Source organism: Diadema antillarum, unplaced genomic scaffold (assembly GCF_040938485.1).
Source record: "Diadema antillarum isolate AM-2024a unplaced genomic scaffold, OU_Dant_1.0 seq00000648_RagTag, whole genome shotgun sequence".
NCBI classification, from domain to species: domain Eukaryota; kingdom Metazoa; phylum Echinodermata; class Echinoidea; order Diadematoida; family Diadematidae; genus Diadema; species Diadema antillarum.
In genome coordinates, this window is record NW_027271562.1 from 530,687 (window position 1) to 548,801 (window position 18,115).

At 38.1% G+C, this 18,115-nt stretch overlaps 1 protein-coding gene across 1 annotated transcript in view; it reads left to right on the forward strand.

Annotated features, from left to right (window-relative positions):
• Positions 1-11,908, forward strand: part of LOC139736452 (mediator of RNA polymerase II transcription subunit 12-like protein) — a 93,134-nt gene extending 81,226 nt beyond the window's left edge. The window contains exons 35-40 of the mRNA XM_071647202.1: positions 3,647-3,755; positions 4,583-4,686; positions 5,465-5,503; positions 9,268-9,366; positions 10,004-10,245; positions 11,575-11,908. Of these exons, the coding sequence (XP_071503303.1) occupies positions 3,647-3,755; positions 4,583-4,686; positions 5,465-5,503; positions 9,268-9,366; positions 10,004-10,245; positions 11,575-11,908 (927 nt within the window). The remainder of the gene's footprint in view (positions 1-3,646; positions 3,756-4,582; positions 4,687-5,464; positions 5,504-9,267; positions 9,367-10,003; positions 10,246-11,574) is intronic.
• The last annotated feature ends 6,207 nt before the right edge of the window (positions 11,909-18,115 follow it).

Below are 18,115 nucleotides of genomic sequence, written 5' to 3' on the forward strand. Positions count from 1 at the left end.
TACTATCATGGTAACTTTGCCATCCAATGGTAACTTCCATGGAATTCTTGATTTTGATTGGCTGTTGAGTATTGTTGCCATGGCAGTTACCATTGGATGGCAAAGTTACCGTAATTGTAACTTTTCTGCAACGGGCCCCAGGCAAAGCCTTCATTTACTGAATGTCTTACTGACTCAGCATTAGTCTTGCACATAATCACACAATGCACCGTAGAGTTGTCCTTCGACCACAACATTAGACACTCTGTGTGGGACTACTGAAAAAGAAGATGTCTGTACACTTTGACAGAAATTAATAATAATAGTGTTAATGTAGTCTTGTTCCACTGAAATATGGAAGGTGATTAACAAAATGAAACTAAAATAGTAAAACCATTATATTATCAGCTATCATAAGATATTTGGGAGAGTAGGATGTGATCCTTTATTGTTGATTTTGATTTTTACCACTATTGTATGATGATGATCATTGTCAATTAAAAAGTTATTATTTGTAGTTGTCAACAGTGTTATTAGCAGTAGTTGTGGTAAAAGTAGTGATACCACTGCTTTTATTAGAATTGCCATTGGTGGTCTTAATAGCAGTAGTAGTAGTAGTAGCCAGTAGTAGTAGTAGTAGTAGTAGTAGTAGTAGTAGTAGTAGTAGTAGTAGTAGTAGTAGTAGTAGTAGTAGTAGTAGTAGTAGTAGTAGTAGTAGTAGCAGCAGCAGTAGCAGTAGAAGTAGTAGTAGTAGTAGTAGTAGTGTAGTAGTAGTAGTAGTAGTAGTAGTAGTAGTAGTAGCAGCAGCAGCAGTAGCAGTAGAAGTAGTAGTAGTAGTAGTAGTAGGAGTAGTAGTAGTAGTAGTAGTAGCAGCAGCAGCAGTAGAAGTAGTAGTAGTAGTAGTAGTAGTAGTAGTAGTAGCGGTAGTAGTAGTAGTCCAAGTAGAATCTACTGTACACTATAGCATTCAAGATCACTACATGCCAGTCATGCATGGAGTCACTGTAGCACAAGGCATGTATATCACTTGTGCACAGCATTGTTAACCCGTTGAGGACGAGTCCCGAGTATACTCGGGCAAGTGTCTATGGGAAATGTGTGTTGTAGCAAAATCAGTCCGTCCTCAACGGGTTAATAGCAAGGAGCAAACACCCAAGTGTCTGGTGACAAGGCTAGACACTGACTTACACCACACTATAACTGTGTACATTGTATAGTTACCTCTTACCAAGCACTCTGCAACCTTTTTATAAAGCGGCCTGATTGAAAATTCTTAATCCTTGGAACATGCTTTGACATGCTTCTGTTGTTGTGTGATGATCATGATCATACTGATTTCACTTCCAGACCCCACTGTTTGTAATTTTCCCTAAAGTTATTAAAAAGATGGGAGCAAATTGATCATGTGGATTGGTTAGGAAGTAGAGAAGTCAGTCCCCATGATGTTTTTGATGTATCCGTGATGATGCTGTCTTCAAATAATAATTCTCAAGGTTTGCTATCATTTTTAGCTGTTTTTCATTTGTGTCTTTGTTTGTTTGTTTGTTTCTTTCTTTCTTTCTTTCTTTCTTTCTTTCTTTCTTTCTTTTTTGATGGCTCAGGGCGTTTATGTGGGCGCTAACATGAGCACGTGAGATGTCCAATATTGATGCTATGTTATGACCCTAAACTGAGTGGTCTGAAACATGCTTCTTCTTTTTTTCTGGGGGAGGCTTGCGGAGGTTGTGATGTGTGTGTGTGTGTGTGGGGGGGGGGGGGGGGGTTGTTCGTTTGTTTTTTTAAAGCCAGTAGATGTCAATTATTATTCTTAATAGCAGACACCACTACCCTCACACCACACGATGAACTTATTAATTTATGCTCTCACCATTAATACAATAATTTTAGTCAGTGATTTATTATTCCGTCTGTTGTTTCTATATTTCACCCAGTGTTGATCATGTTCAAGCATGTATCACAAAGAGTACTCACCCTGATATTATTGTCATCTACATCCACGTTTCTCTGTGTGCTCGCAATTGTTATTATCAATATTGTCTGACGGTGTATTTCTTTCTCGATGTTAATTCACTTTCTGTTCTTTTTGATACAGGCATGCAAATGTACTAATAACACAGCATTGTTTGTGTGTGTATGTGTGTGTGTGTGTGTGTGTGTGTGTGTGTGTATGTGTGTGTGTGTGTGTGTGTCTTGAAAGTGCACACAAAAGCATTTACCATCAAGCTGCTTTTCTTCTCTCAGAGAGCTTGAGGTAGCTTTGTGAAAATGTGTGCCTTAGTCAATTTGTGATATCCTCTACCCACACAATTAACTCTGGTTTAAAACTTTTCTAAAGAAAAGATGAAGTGTTTGTTGTGAGATTAGTTATGATGTTGATAGCCAAATTTCACTGGGGAAATTATCTGCCAAACCTGATTGTCAACCTGGGATAATTCCAACAAAGACATATGTGATACTGTATGCTGGGGTGACAGAGACAAGAAACTTGTCTGAAATATTATGGCTTGGCTCACACATTATCAGTCCTTTGAGCCAGCGGTCAGTGATATTTGCTTGCGCTTGATCTGCAAGAGACATGTTTTAATAAAGAGCCAGTTCTGCCAAGACTAGACTAACCGCATTTTTACTGTAAGAATTAATACCTGGTATGCATAAACACCAGAATTTCTTACAATAAGTTTGGCAGGATACACAAAAGATTTGTCGCAATTGTGGAAAGCAAATATATGATTACGTGAAGTGGAAATTTGCCATTATCGAATAGCATGACTACCACATTGACTGTAAAATAATTGTATTGTCTCTTTCATATGACTTTATATGAGTCAAAGCACCCTTACTTGCACACCAGACACTGGTCTCGATGAACTTTATACCAAAACTTTGGCAGGGCTAATTTGTGACCATATCTGCAACCAGACTTACCCTTATTTATAGCAGAGCATCCTGTGACAGGCATACACTGTCAGTCAAGTCTTTTGATGTGTATTGAATGTGATCCTCCAAAATCTATGACACCCCAAAACCTACAAGACTTACACTACTGTAACAGTACTTATCTACATCCACTCGAATACAATGTTCAAATATTTCCATTGAGCAGAGAGGTAAGTTATGATAGAAACAATATTTTTGATTCTGACATATCCCTGACCACTGTAGGATTTCATAATTCTTATAAGATGTCACTGATGCAGTGGAACCTTGTTATAACAAGGACCTAAGAACAATGCCAATTGCCTTGTTATATCAGGTTTCTCACTATATTAGGGTACAAAAACCTAGAAAAACATAAATTCGGGGCCTGCAAAATCACTTTGTTATAAGAGGGCTTTATTATACTCAACCCTTTATAACGAGGTTCCTCTGTAGTAGCAGCATGAAGCCTGACCATAAATGCTGTCATTCTTGTGCTATGCCATTCCATGATGTACCTCTTGTAAGTACCGTCCAAATTGTGCAGATGCAATATACTTGCTAATGCTTGCAGGTGGCAACGAACATGACTAATGCACCCACCATTCACACTGAGACCTTGTTCATTTTCACTTTTTTCACGGCAAGAAGGCAAGTATATGAGGCATATCGTATGGTCGGCCTTAAGGAATCGCATCATAACAGCCCTGTCTTCTTTTCTGTTTTTCCTCTCCGCCTTTCTTGATTTCAGCAACAGTATCCGTTCAACCCGGGAATGCCAGGCTACACTGATAGGGGGTTCGTCTCACCCGCCATGTACCCCCCTGGACAGGTGCCCTTCCAGCAGCCCCTGCCCCCAGGTAAGATGATGGGTGCTGTTACCATGAACCCCTCCCATTTTCTTGTCAGCCATTTGCAGGGTTGACCTATTCTATGGCCCGACTCTCTGTAAATGGTTTGTCAGATGCATTAAAACTGTGTAGTATATTTGAGAATGTAATGAAGGAGGTATATAAATGCTTCAATATACTGTAAAAGTAGACATTTTTGTGCATTTCGCGCAACCAGAAGCCAGTGCGAAAATAAAAGTACAGGAATATTTTTGCTTGCCATATGTTGCAGTGGTTGATGTCTTGATTAGGCGGAATTAAAACATGTGAAACATTTCTTACACGGCTGAGCATGAAAAATTAGGCGTGCGAAATTAACCACTTTTACAGTAATTGATTTTAGGATGGAATGTGTATTTTGAGCTTCGAAATGGGTACTAAGATGTTGCTTGAAGCAATTTTCATCAGCTCTTTGAACAATACAACATTTTGTGAACTTGGACAGCGTTACATGTAGGTTTAGGAATCATCTTTTATATGTCCCTCCACCCAGTTCACACAGATGTTTGTAAACCTAATTCTAATGAGCATTTTTGTGGTATGTTTCCCATCATCTCTATTTCTAGATCCTCAATTCTCCAATGTCTCTTCCAGCCAAATCTATCCTGATCACAGTTCCCAATGTTTGACTTGCGGGGGCATAATTAAAATTTTCATTTTCATCACACACTAATATTTTGTGGTGTAATTCATTTCGAGAACATTGTTGAATGTTGTTATAATTGCACATTGATATCTAAACATTCATCTTCCATCCATTTGTTTTCTTTCTTTCTTTGTTGAACTTCTCCCCCCAGCTGGGCCAATCCGACCCGAACGGCAGCCAATGATACCAGGGAGCTCCAAGGTGGCCCTCAAAAACCATCTCATCAGTGCCAGGGCCACGGTACCTCCAGGGCAGGTAGGGTTTACATTGCTTTCATTCTAACATTGTTCCTATTAAGGTCCATCATCAGCACCTGTGCCTATTGCTCTTGCAACTTCATAGATCAAATAGATTGAAAAGACAGAAAGGCAACTGTGGTTCATACACATTGGACAGTTCACAATCGGTGTACAAAAAATGTCGCTCATTTGATAAGATGAATAGATATAATTACACAATAGGTGCATGACTCACATTCTACAAGATGGATATGTTTGAACTTGTCCATGAAAAAGAATAATAATAAAGCTATATCACTCACAACTTGTTGTGAAATGAGGATTGAAGTGTAGGATTGATGCAGCAATGAAAGAATTACACCAGGTTCTCTGAATTACTGGATTATTCTGATACTGTGCCGAATTGTGTCTGCATTATCAGCGTTATTTGAAGGTTTAACAATTTTGATGCTAGACAATCATTTTTTGTGTCTCTCTGTATTAAACACTGCTTTTGATACACTGCAGATCTCTGTGTAGGCCTACCTTTGTGTACTCCCAAATTCATGCATAATATACTAGGGGCAAGTATGTTCAAGAGTTCATTTTGTTCAGTTCATGGTTAACCATTAATATCAAACATCTTTTCATTTGGAAGTATGATTACAAAGCAAGACCTAGGAGGCGTAAACACCATTTGAAACTTACTAGGAAGTTGAATAGCTACTATGTTGCAAGAGTTTTAACGTTGCCATAGCAACCATCTTGTGAACTCGTTCAAGAGGATTTACTCTGAAATGTATTGTTTGTTACAGCGTGATGAAGGGTATGGCTATGGGGGTCCGATATTGAAGGTAACGTCTGAAATGCCGAACTCTGCTTCATCAATGTCCTGTAAATGCATGACGAGAAAATTTGCAGCTGTTGAAGAGAGTGGATGGTTGTTCTATCTTTTTATGCTGCTTTGTGTTTGTTGCCATGGCAACTCTGTACCATTGGCCCCTAGATCTTTTTCCCCTAAAAAGCTTGTAACTAGCATGAGTCCTTACCAGGGAATCGTATATGCATGGCTTTTTCTGGATGATGATACAACGCTTCTGTTCCATATGCTGCTTGAAAACCAGCTTTCGACTATTTACTTTTAACTGCACCATTGTCGAAATCCAGGCATTATTTTTCACTGATGGGGATAGCAACTTCTGTGTCAAGCTATAGATTTAAATGTGTCTATCATAATTATGCAGATGGCCCAAGAAACAAGATGCTCGTATCGCCTTTACATGTGAAATATGATGTGATATCTGTAGTCTTCAGCCAGATGCAACATGATATATGATGTTCAGGAATGAGTTGCTGAGAATAATTTCATTCTTTAAATCTTGCCACGTTCCAAACTTAAAACCTGTGTACTGTGTTTTCCTTCATTGAAGCACAAAGATTATTAAAGAGCCATTGTTCTTCACACATCTTTGACCAAGCAAAATATGAAAAGATACCATTCTTCCCACTATTAACAAAAATGTGATGTAATGATACTCCGAGAGCGACTGACAGGTTATGTACGGGATTGTTACCATGTTACTACCCCTGTGCTGTTTCTGCATGATTTCAGACATTGGCTGCTTTGAAACCTTTGCTCTATCTGCTTCTGTGAGTGTGAATGTAATATGTCCAGCATTATGCAGTCAGTTAATGGTTGCCTGTCATTTGCAATGACCCGAGTCTTGATAAAAGACTAATATGCATGTTAAGCATCAAGAATACATGTAGGTACATAATAGGCGTTTTCACATCAGCCCGATAAAAATCCAAGCTCGAGATATTTTTTCACGATTGCGAATTAGCGCGCTATTTCATTTCTTATTCACATCAGCCCGAAGAGAATTAGCCCGAATTTTTTTCGAGCTAATTCAACAGCTGAGTATGTGCAAACAGCAACAGTAATGTGTGTGCCCTCTCAAAAATTCCTCATGATTTGTGTGCAGTTTGCCTCGATCGATCGAGTCACGCACACTAGGCATGATGGGATGCATCGCGCTAATTTCTCGAGTCGTTTTCACATTATCAAATAGCGCGCTACTATCCCGCTATTTCAGAAATTTCCCGAGTTGGACTCAAGAAATTTTCTCGATCAGAGCGATACAATTAACGCGCTAATTTGTGTTCACATTATCAAATAGCGCGCTATTTCGCTACCAGGATAATTTCTCAAGTCAGAAAATAGCGCGCTATTTCGAAACATCGGGCTGATGTGAAAACGCCTAATGCTTTTTGTTTGTGCATTTTCCAGTTTGTAGTTTCACTGATGACCTGTATACCTTAAAAGTGTTTTACCAGCTGCTGTGTATTGCATTATTTTTATTTTTATTGTCTTTCTTTTAAACTATATTTATCTAAAAGGTACAAAATTCTATGTGTGATTGTGGAAACTTTCTGTCCTGTTTGTGCATGCATTAATTATTTGAATCACTGGTTCTCATGTCACCACAACCATGTGCTGATGACTGGCAATCATGTGCTCTCAGAATTACTGTAGCAGTAAAAGTTTATTGAGCACATTATTTGAAAATACTTCTCTAAATGCTCTCATTGATCTCATAAAGTTGTTGTACAAGAATTCAAAATAATGACAGCCTTAAAGTGACTGTACAGTACTGGTTGAGATGGGGATTCATGTTTTGAACATTCCCAAGTGAGATAATGAGAAACCTTTTATGAAATATGAAAGAGCACGTAATTTTAAGAAGGATTCAATGTTTATTTGATGAAAATTGGTTTTCAAATGGCTGAGATATACAAAAAAGTGACAATAATAAAAGGCGACAGGCCACACCTTTTATTAGGATCTTTTTGTTTCACCTTGTTTTTGGATGTCTCAGCCATTTCCAAACCGATTTTCATCAAATAAACTTTTGATACCCTTTAGAATTGCATGCTCTTTGACATCTCAGAGTGGTTTCTGAATATCTTGCAAAACGTTAAAAGCTAAATCCTCATCTTAACCAGAAGTGTACACACCCTTTAAGGTAGTGCTGTCTTAATATGATTTGTCACTTTTGTATCAAAGGATCGTAATCATAATTCACATAGGAATAGACTTCTTTGCAAGATATATGTATAAAATCGTGATATCTTCATCTGCTATCTTGAACGTAATCATGGGAAAGAAAAATGTCTCTTCAGAGAATGTTGAATTCATGAAGTTTTATGTGTGAAAGAAATGAGGGTGGGGGTGGTAAAAGAAAAACAATTCCTTTGAGATGATGTTACTGTATTGTAATTAAATTATCAAAGTGGAACTATACTGTAACTATTGATACATGTGATTAGCGTCAGCTCAACTCAAAACTTTCACAGATGTGTTCTTCCCTTTATCATACTTTTTTTTCTAAATCTATCGTGATGTTGGAGGAAATTTATCCTTTGAACTATCCTGCGACAAAAATTATTGTGTGTGCTTGTAGTCAGAAGTCACTGCAAGTTACATTGTATTATTGCAGGAGAGAATTTGATAGGTGTACAGTATTTGATAACTTCATATTTTGTCACACTAAGATGCATTGTAGGCCTAATGATTATACAAAATGTATCTGTGCTCACAAAGCGATTACCTTCAGGCGGGCTTGCATGATTGTGATTATTTCAGGCTGCTTCCGTGACTATGTAGTGTAGTTCAAAGGGTAGAGATGATCGTGTGATGTGGTATATTTGCAGTCAGGAGTTTTCGACAGTGGTTTGACAGTCTGCTTTAAGTTTTGATTTGAGCGGAGTTGATGAAAAACCCTGGCTGCTTTTCATCTGTCACAAAAATGCTAGTTATTACATGCATGATTGAATCATTTAAAGTACGAGCAAAATGGCATTATGGGCATTATCATTGCGATGATGATGGTGATGATGATCACAAGGTTGACTAGTGGTATCATCATTATCATCATCATCATCATTATCAATGCAATGGTTATGTAACTCAGGAACCATCCTTGTTTTAATGCACTCCTGAGTGCTTCAATATTCATGCCACAAGCTGTCTAAATAAAAGGCCCCTGCTACTGGATCATATTCTCGGTTTGAAGACTGCACATCTCAATTAAATACTATAGATGTTGATCTTTGTTTAATCCCCATCTTCATATGACTATGTTTGCGTCACACATCAGAGTCGAGTTACCAATCAAGAAGACATGGATCAGTAGTTTTGTGTTAATGCATGTCATAAATGCCATTTAGTAGGAATCCACTCATTAAGTAGGAGTCCTACCCGTAATTCAATTCTCAACCAGTTTGAAATGAATGAGGCACAGTCTGGTGCTGTTGGATTCCATTGGTAGCAAGTAATATTGGTCCCCTCTGAATATTAGAGCCTGATATGGTATTAATCAATTCGTAATCTGAAAGCATTGATCTTATGCTGAAAAAAAAGAGTATAGAGGTACTTATACAAAAGTCATTATATTGCTCACAGCTCAGAAAGTGTTTCACTTCTGTTTATACATTTCTCTCTTTTTTTTCACAAAGAATAAGAGACATGATCAGTCATGACTCATCTCGTAGTCCACAATTTCACCCGTGTCAGGGTCACTGTTTTTTATGTAATTCCTGTTTTCTCTTCTTCCAGCCTTTGTTGACCAACAAGCTGCTGCGAGATCAGATCACCAGCCGCCGGTCCCGTCCAGTCATTGGTCAAGAGGGGCCAATGAACCCAATTGTTCAACCGGTTAGTAGCCAGTCCTTCCTCCCCCCCCCCCTCCCTTTTCATCTGATCCACACAACCACCTCAAACATTTTTTGTTGTTCAGTTCATTGTTAAGTTCAGTGTATGTGCTAGAATTGAATTAGAAGAGCATGATTGGGTCGTGGAAAAAAAAAATTCTCAGTTGCTTAAAATTTGACTATGTACATCGTGAGTTATAATTACAGTCTTTGATTATTATGTGACCATCAGAGTAAAATGCCCCTCCCCTGAAAAAACAACAACAACAAAACAAAACAAAGCAACAAAAACCTGCACTCTTTTTTTTCTACAAGTAAAACACATGAATATTGGGTCTGTGATAAATATGTAGAATAGATATTGCAGAGATTATTAATCTGTAGTTTATGATATTTTTCCACATGTAACAAATGATAGAAAATTTTGATAATGGCATATAAGATTGTACATGCACATGTTAGAGAAAACCTTTAATATGCCAAGCTTAGAGGTCATGTACAACCATGTCCAAATGTAATGTCCAACAGAAAAGATTCAATTTTTATACATTTGAACAATATTGCCTGTAAAGGAAGCAGTGAGTCATATGACTTCAATGAAATTATCATGCCTATACATCTGTACTGCTTGGTTTTTACAGGGGTCATCGCAGTACAGTAACTACGGCATGCAGATGATGGGGCAGCAGCCGGGCATGTCCGCAGACCCCCACGGGGGTCAGCCCCAGTCCGGCATGGTCTCGGCCAACTACAACCAGCAGTACTCGCACCCCGGCGGGGCGGGGCCGGGCCAGCGGATGATGACCAGCATCGGGCAGCATTCCAACCCCTCCCAGATGGGTTACATGCCGCAGCATAGACAGATGCCTGCAGCCAGGGCCAAGTGAGTTGCGTAGGACACAATCTACATGTGGGATATTTCCAAGTATGGAATTCTTTTTAGCTCCATTCAACTTGAGTGAAATTTAGATCACACAGATATCTTTGGGAGATACTGAAATAGGAACAGATGTAGTCTAATCTATGATGGAATAAACAAATGATGATAAATTAAATTGGCTTTGCAATAATGATCATGATGATGATGATAATAATAATAATGATAATGATAATAATTATAACAACAATGATAATAATAATAATAATGATAATAATATTAATATTAATAAAAGATGGTAATAATAATATTATGATATCAATAAATGGCATGAAAGTTTCCTCTTTTGGAGTATCTTGATGGATGAGTGCATGTGCCATGGGAGGAGAGGTTAAGTTTCTGCCTTGGTCCTCCCATTTTAACAGTCGTTGTGAGCGGCTGAACACTACTCCAAGGTCGGGCACTATGAAAAAAGGTGTTTCTTTAGAGTGTAGAGGTTTGCCACTTGAGGCTCAACAGATGGGGAACCTATAAAGTTTATAATGAAGGATCTCAAAGAATGTTACAGGGCATAAGACCAATGTATGTAGGCTGTAGCTGAATGAAAGAGGCGCTCTTGGGGTAAGATATGAAAGTTGGAGGTACCATGGCAATTCTCGGTATCGCCAATACCTAGGTGCCGTGCGCAGAGCAGCATTTTGGATGCATTATGGGATAGCTCAGGGGACAAACTTGCCCTGGTTTTGGCTGCATATGCTCTCAGGTCACATTCTGTCTTTGTTTATCCAGGGGTATTTTTTGTTGAAGATTTCTTCGCTTTCCATCGTATGACCATGGATTGAAGCCTTGCAGTAGTGAACCATGACTCTAGTGACCGCATATCAGTAAAATTTAGAAAATTTCAACTCTTTTAAAGCTGAATTATAGCCAAGAAAAAAGGAGTACCGGTAACAACATAAAAGCAGACAAATAACTCCATTGAATTACATGGGAACAGCGACGTGCGCGAGACAACCGGAAGTGACAATGGCACCGAGGAATCCCACAGTGCATCTGTGACAGGGCTCTTCAGTGTGCACAGAAGTTTTCTGCGCATTGGCGATACCGAGAATCGATTGCCTTCAGTGTTTTAACTTTGCTGTCATGATGGTCATGAATGAAGAAGAGTTTTGCTGGTATTATAAGTCTGTCACGAAACAAACGTCACTTTAGAAACAGACCACTGGTTGATTACTTGTAGTTGAAAACTCACGGATCTACACTCTTGTTATCTACACCAAGACACTCGGCATTTGATATGTTGCTCTATTGCCATCCCTATTCACATGCATCCAGGTTGCAGCAACAGTTACAGCACCAGCTCTCGATGCGGCAGCCAATGCAGCAGGGCATCCAGCACGCGCCAGGCTCAGCAGGTCCGGGGGGCCCCGGTGGCCCGGGGGCCCAGCCCTACATGGGCCATCAGCTGACCCAGCAGCAGCAGCAGCAGCGGGGCCAACAGCTCCTCCAACAGCAGCGCCTGATGGCCCTACAACAGCAGCAGATGCAGCAGGGCCAGATGCCAGTGGGCAGCTCGACCATGATGCCAGGCATGCAGGGTCAGATGGGGGCCCCGGGCAGGCCCGCCAACACCATGAATCCGGCCCACCACAACCCTTACCAATATTGAGCAGGACGGGAGAGAGGGAGAGACACCTTGGGGGAGGGAAAAGGGGGATCTGTTAATACTCTGACCAGAAATGTGTGTGTGAATATCTCTGCAACTCTGTGTCATAATACCACCGCCTCAGGGGAGTGAGACATTGACTGAACAAGAAAGGAGAGCTCATGAACAATTAAAGAGGTATTGGCAGACAGACAGACAGACAGAGTATGTGTGTGTGTGTGTGTGTGTGTGTGAGAGATGATTCGAAAGGAGTGGGGACGAGACTAATGTATACATTGTTCACATATGTTTAAAATCAGTGAAAATAGACTTATACAATTTGCCCCCACACTGTAGAGCCAAATCTTTACGATTAAATGTGAGTTTCTACAGTTTCCCCATTTTCTAAGAATTGTAATTTTCCTTTGTGTTTCCAGCTCTATGATATTCAAGGTATCAACAGTTTGACCATAAGAGAAAGTTAACCCGTATGATTTCATCCTGTGCAAACACATTTCTATAGATCTTAATGGGAAGACTGTTACGAAGTGGATTGACCATCCTCCCCAACACATATAATAATAATAGTAGACATTTATAGAGCGCCTTTTCCACTGGATGCAAAGCGCTATGACATGTCATCCCTGGTCGCCATATAGGAGATAAAATATATACAAAATACCAGGCAGTGACAGCTGTAAAAACTCAACCGGCAGCGGCGTTATTTAATTTCCGTTACAATTTGTCAACAACAATGTACCAGTACACAGTGCGAGCTCGATTTGATCATACACGGAAAACATGGAGCACTATCTCTAACAGCAAACTGCTCTCATTTTAATAGATTGTATAATTAATGCCAATACTGTTGCATGTTTTAAGTACAGGAACTGGAAATAGTGAGGCTGAATTACTTGCAGAAACCACAAACTGGTCTGGTCATCATTATGTGAACTTGACACACCACAATAAGTGTTTACAACAAATATAATAATAATAATGGTATCACTCTGTGTGTGATGTAGTGTAAGCGATTCATTCATGCCAGCATTTCAAAGCTGCGTCACTACTGGCTGTTTGCACTGCATGGGAGAGCCAATTTACTGTTGTTTTCTTACCATTCATAGATGCTGTCCAAGTTGTATGCGGAGATGAGCATACTTATCTAAAAACATATCCAACTTTGCAACAATGTAGAAGATCAGCATGCATTTCAAATGTTGTACATTGTGTTCGATGGTGCATATACTTGTGGGTCGTGGCACTGGCAGTGTTTGCTCTTCAAAAACACACAGACATCTGGACGAACACAGACATACGGACTGGCGCAATTTTGTGTCCAACTGTCTTCTTCATTTTTTTTTTAGAGTGAGGTAAATAAGAAATAAGGCAATAAGAAAGTATTTGACATTTGAAAATGTCAGATTCATTTTCAGATTAAAGTAGTTGCTGTATTGCCCCCCACCCCCTTTCATATTGTGTTATGTGCTCCAAATACACATTTGTGTATATGCTGAATTTGCTTGACAGTTTATGATTTTTTTAAGAACCAGCAATTTACTGTTATCTGGCCAGATTTCTTTTTCTTTCTTTTTTTTTGTACAACCTGAGGAGTGTAGTATTTTTTTTTCAGACTCAAAATCAATCCCTCCAAAGGATTGCAGCAACTTTGAAGTCATGTTCAGATAGATGTACCAGATAGGTATATCTGTCACCAGTAGAAAATGAGCCCAACATTTGTACAGTGTGGAGTTATAAATTGTTTGTAGAATCCACAAGCACAGACTACATGCAGGCAGATATTTGTACATCAGTGTCTTTTATATATAACATTACGTGATTATGATAAAGATTTTGCCAAAGTTTCTCACCAGTGGACAAATGTCGCTGAGGTAGCACACTAGCACAATATGCTGATAATAATTGCAATGCCAAATTGTACATACTAGAATTTAAAAAGAGAAAAGAAAAAAAAAAATCAATATCTTGGTAATGATTTGTACATGTATGTACAATATTTAATCAGATATTCCTTGATTTTTTTTATTGTTACGTAAAGCCTGAGAATAATTTTGTATTGACTATTTAGTCAAAGAGAAATCGGGAGATCGTGTTTGTAATGATTGATTTAATTTTTTTTTTTTTTTTTTTTTTAGATATCCCTGGCTACAATGACCAAATAAATGTATTACAGTTGAGTTTCACATACCAAGGTAATGCTTCATGGAATATACCTTTAAAGTACTGCCATGGCTAAGTAATTGTGGGTCGACCATGATTGATTTCTTTGATGTCAAAACCGAGTCTTCAAACTTTTTTTTTTAAATGTCTACACTTTCAATATTTCACCCACATTATGAATGTGGCAAGAAGCAATGTCTTATTTTTTTTTTTTTTTTTGTAATCAGCTTCCCAAACTACACTTTGGCTTCTATGAAAGGAGGTTGAAGCCACAATTCTAAAAGGGGTCTACACAGTAAAACACCCAAAACTTGTTTCTCTGAAGGCAATTTATCCAAATATCCTGGCAATGTAAAAACTGGGAACAAGTTCTGGAACAGCCCGTCTTAATACACAACAATTTTGTTGCGTGAAAGTGGGGGCAATCACTTTGTTCATTTTCCCACAGCATAATATCCCGACAGCCGCTTCATACGACATGCTAAGTCTTGGGTATTGTTCAGCTTCAATGTGACATCACAATCGTCATCATCCTATTGTGCGTTAGATGCATCAGTGCAAGTGTGCTAGCCAGCTCTCTGCTCGGGCTGGGGTTATGCATTTCTTGCAAACATTATGAAATAAGGCTGATGTTGGTTACTGTAAATCAAGAAATATTGGCAGCATGAAACTTTCACAAATTGCCACTGGCATTCAATGCATTGTGCAGACGAGAACTTTTGCGTGCATTTTACTTTTACAAGTTGTGGCTCTTTGAGAAATTCGCAAAAGTTTCATAGAGATGAAAATTTTGGGGTTTACAGAACCTTTGCCAGGATGGAAACTTTTTGTAATGTATGACCAGGCAGTGTATGTTTTTCAGGCAGTGTTTGTTTTGGGGGGCGATATAGAAGACAAACGTGCCTCTGAGAAGTGATATAGTTTGTTTGCTTGAAAATGATTTCCCTGTTAGCAGACATGATCAAAACTACAAAACTGTACTTGGATGATTAGATACAGCTGCAAACAGTGTGTGTAGGAGCAATGGTTTCAAAAACTACAGCAATTGTGGAAATTTTTTTGTGATGTGGAAATTTTGGCAAATTTTGCACCCAAAATGAAGAAATGAGAAAACTATGTACCACAATTTTTTTTTTATCAGAGAGAGTGAATTTTGCGCAAATATACCCTCATCAGTGAAATTATAGACAAGAAATAAAGTGGAAATCTTCAGTCAAACAGAAAACCAGACCCTATCACTCTCTTTGCCTCCAAACTAAATCTGTGAATATTTCAACATGCAGCTCACTCTTTTAACTACAGCTCATCTGTCCTTACATTGAGTTTACCACTTCTAGCAGCTACTTTGACTGTCTGCAGTCATCTCCAAAATATTCTTAATGAATCAGATGCAGAAAGCAGTACAAACTCCTTTTGCTATGTCCCATATACACCATGATAACAGTGAAGAAGAAAATGAATCAATGAATTAGTAATTAAATGAATAAATGAATGAATGATTCAATAAGCAAGTAAATAGATAAATGAATAGATAAAGGAGTGCCCTTGTGTGTCCCTGCCTTTGATTTTAAACAAAGATTGCAGTGTACAGAAGAAGCAATAATTCATGATGATAATGTCTGTTAGAAGTTGTGAACCCGTAGCAAAGGTAGATTTCCGATACTCTCATTTATATTCAGTCATCAAGTGTCAAACGTGATTTCTAAGTCAATGCTGTAGATTCGTTGGGTTTTATCTCAAAAGTCAAATATCTACATGCTCCAACTCTGTGTGTCTTTGTTCCACCATCTCGTGACAGCTATGATTTTTTTTTTTCTGGTAAATTGTTCATGCTTATTTTTTTTTTCTGGTAAATTGCTCATGCCTATTTCTTTGCCACCTCCTCCCCCTCCCTTTGTGACTTCTCCTCTTTTATTTTTCTTTTTTTTTTATTAACCTTTTCTATTTCTTTTGGTAGCAGCGCTTGTGATGCTATTATTATCCAAGCGCTCATGTGATTGATATTTATACCTGGCATAGATTAAGGATGGTTTTGAAACCGATTGATTGGTATAAGATTGTATTCACAATTGACACACACATGTTTCCTATCCTAGAGCATGATTCTGGAACTGCATCGATCAGCATCAGAAATAGAAGCACAGTGTATTTCATAGGAATGCCAGCTTTTGCTCTTATGGTATTCATATCCCTCCCCCCAACCCTGCCCCACCTTTTTTGTGTGACCAAATCTGGCCATAATGTAAGCTGTTGTGTCATAGAAAGTAATACTAGATTGAAACCATGTAGTTTCAAGCATATTTTTTTTTCTTTGAGTACATTACTTGCTTACTCTGAAAACACACAACTGCATATTTATCATTCTCTGTAAATACTTGTCAGTTTTTTAGAAGTTGTGAAGTAGTGATACCCTTTGACCCATTGTTAGACGCAGCTCATTTTCTAGGGTCTTCACACATTCTTAATGTACAGCCCGGTTTCTAGATGCACTTATGTGAAACGGAAGGTGTACATAATGATTGAAAATAATGTCAAATTATGTAATATGAATCTTTAAGATAGAGATGAGAAAGCTACGGAGCAAAGATGAGTGTGTGTGTGTGTGTGTGTGTGTGTGTGTGTGTGTGTGTGTGAGAGAGAGAGAGAGAGAGGGAGAGAGGGATAGAGTGAGGTGGAATATATCCATGGACAAAGGATTGAAATAAAACTGTACATAAATACACCACTTAAACGTTCAGTTGATTCATTGCATTCATTCATGTGCGTACTAATGTTGAGGCTCTTCCGATCCTTAGTAGAGGTGTTTGCGTGCCTCGACAGTGGGCAGAATTATTACAAACATAATATTCTCAAAAGAAATTGTAGAAGTGATCACTTCACAACTCTCACTGTGACCTGCACACAAATCAATCTTCACCATGTTTTTCAAATAAGAAATGAAGAACAAAATCCTGCTTATCTCGCATCAAATTAAGAGTATGTAGTTTCTTGTAGTATCTAAGGGAAAAGGAAGGGGTTGTAATTGCTAATGAGTAGAGATCAGAAACATGATTATTTTTGTTACATTCTTGTGTACAGAACAATTTAGAGGTTTTGAGATAACATAAAAGTGTGCATATGTGTATAATGGTGGTGATGGCAATAACAAAAATAATGTGATAATGAATAATGATAATATAATAATAATAATAATAGTAATAATAATAATAATTATAATAATGGTATTATTATTATTATTGTTATTATTTTCATCATTATTATTATTGTTATCATTATTATTATTATTATTATTATTATTATCATCATCATCATCATTGTCATCATCATCATTATTACTACAACAACTACTAATTCCAAAATGATAATGTTATGGTTGTATTTATCCAGGCTAACCTCTTCAGTATAAGTATACTGTTTTACAAGGGGGCCCTACCATTATTATTACCCCCAGTTTTGCCAGGAACACATTTTTATACCTTGGTAGAGAGGGACATTGAGGGTTAAAAAGTAATCAGGTTAATTATTGTTTAAAAAGAGATTGTGTTCCATGGAAATATACCAAACTCTGTGTTATATCCAATACCTTCATCATGATTGTGCCCACTTTTCATGAAAATTCTACCAATTTTGTTTGTGATTTGTGCTTTGTGAAAGTCAAGTAGTCAACTCGAACTTGAGTTGAAATTGCAGTTTGAGAAAGAAAATTTCATTATTGAGTGATCCGATAAAAATATCGCTGAAAACTATACGAGCATCCGATAATCATTCCAGGGAGAAAAAATAGTTACAGAGTGAATAAAAATTTTCATTTTAACAATATACGAGATCAGTGGTGTCTTATATACCTAAAATCAAGTGTAAATCAGAGTCAACCTCGCCTAAGTCGAATCCATTAGGACGGGATAAATTTCCGTGAATTTCGAAGTAAATCCGTGATATTAAAAGTCAGAGAAAGTTATCGGGACCCATTTCTTCTGCTGAAAAGTGGCGTTTTTATTTCTCTTCAAGCATTCTATTGCTTCATCGCGAAAAGTGTTACTGCCAACAGAA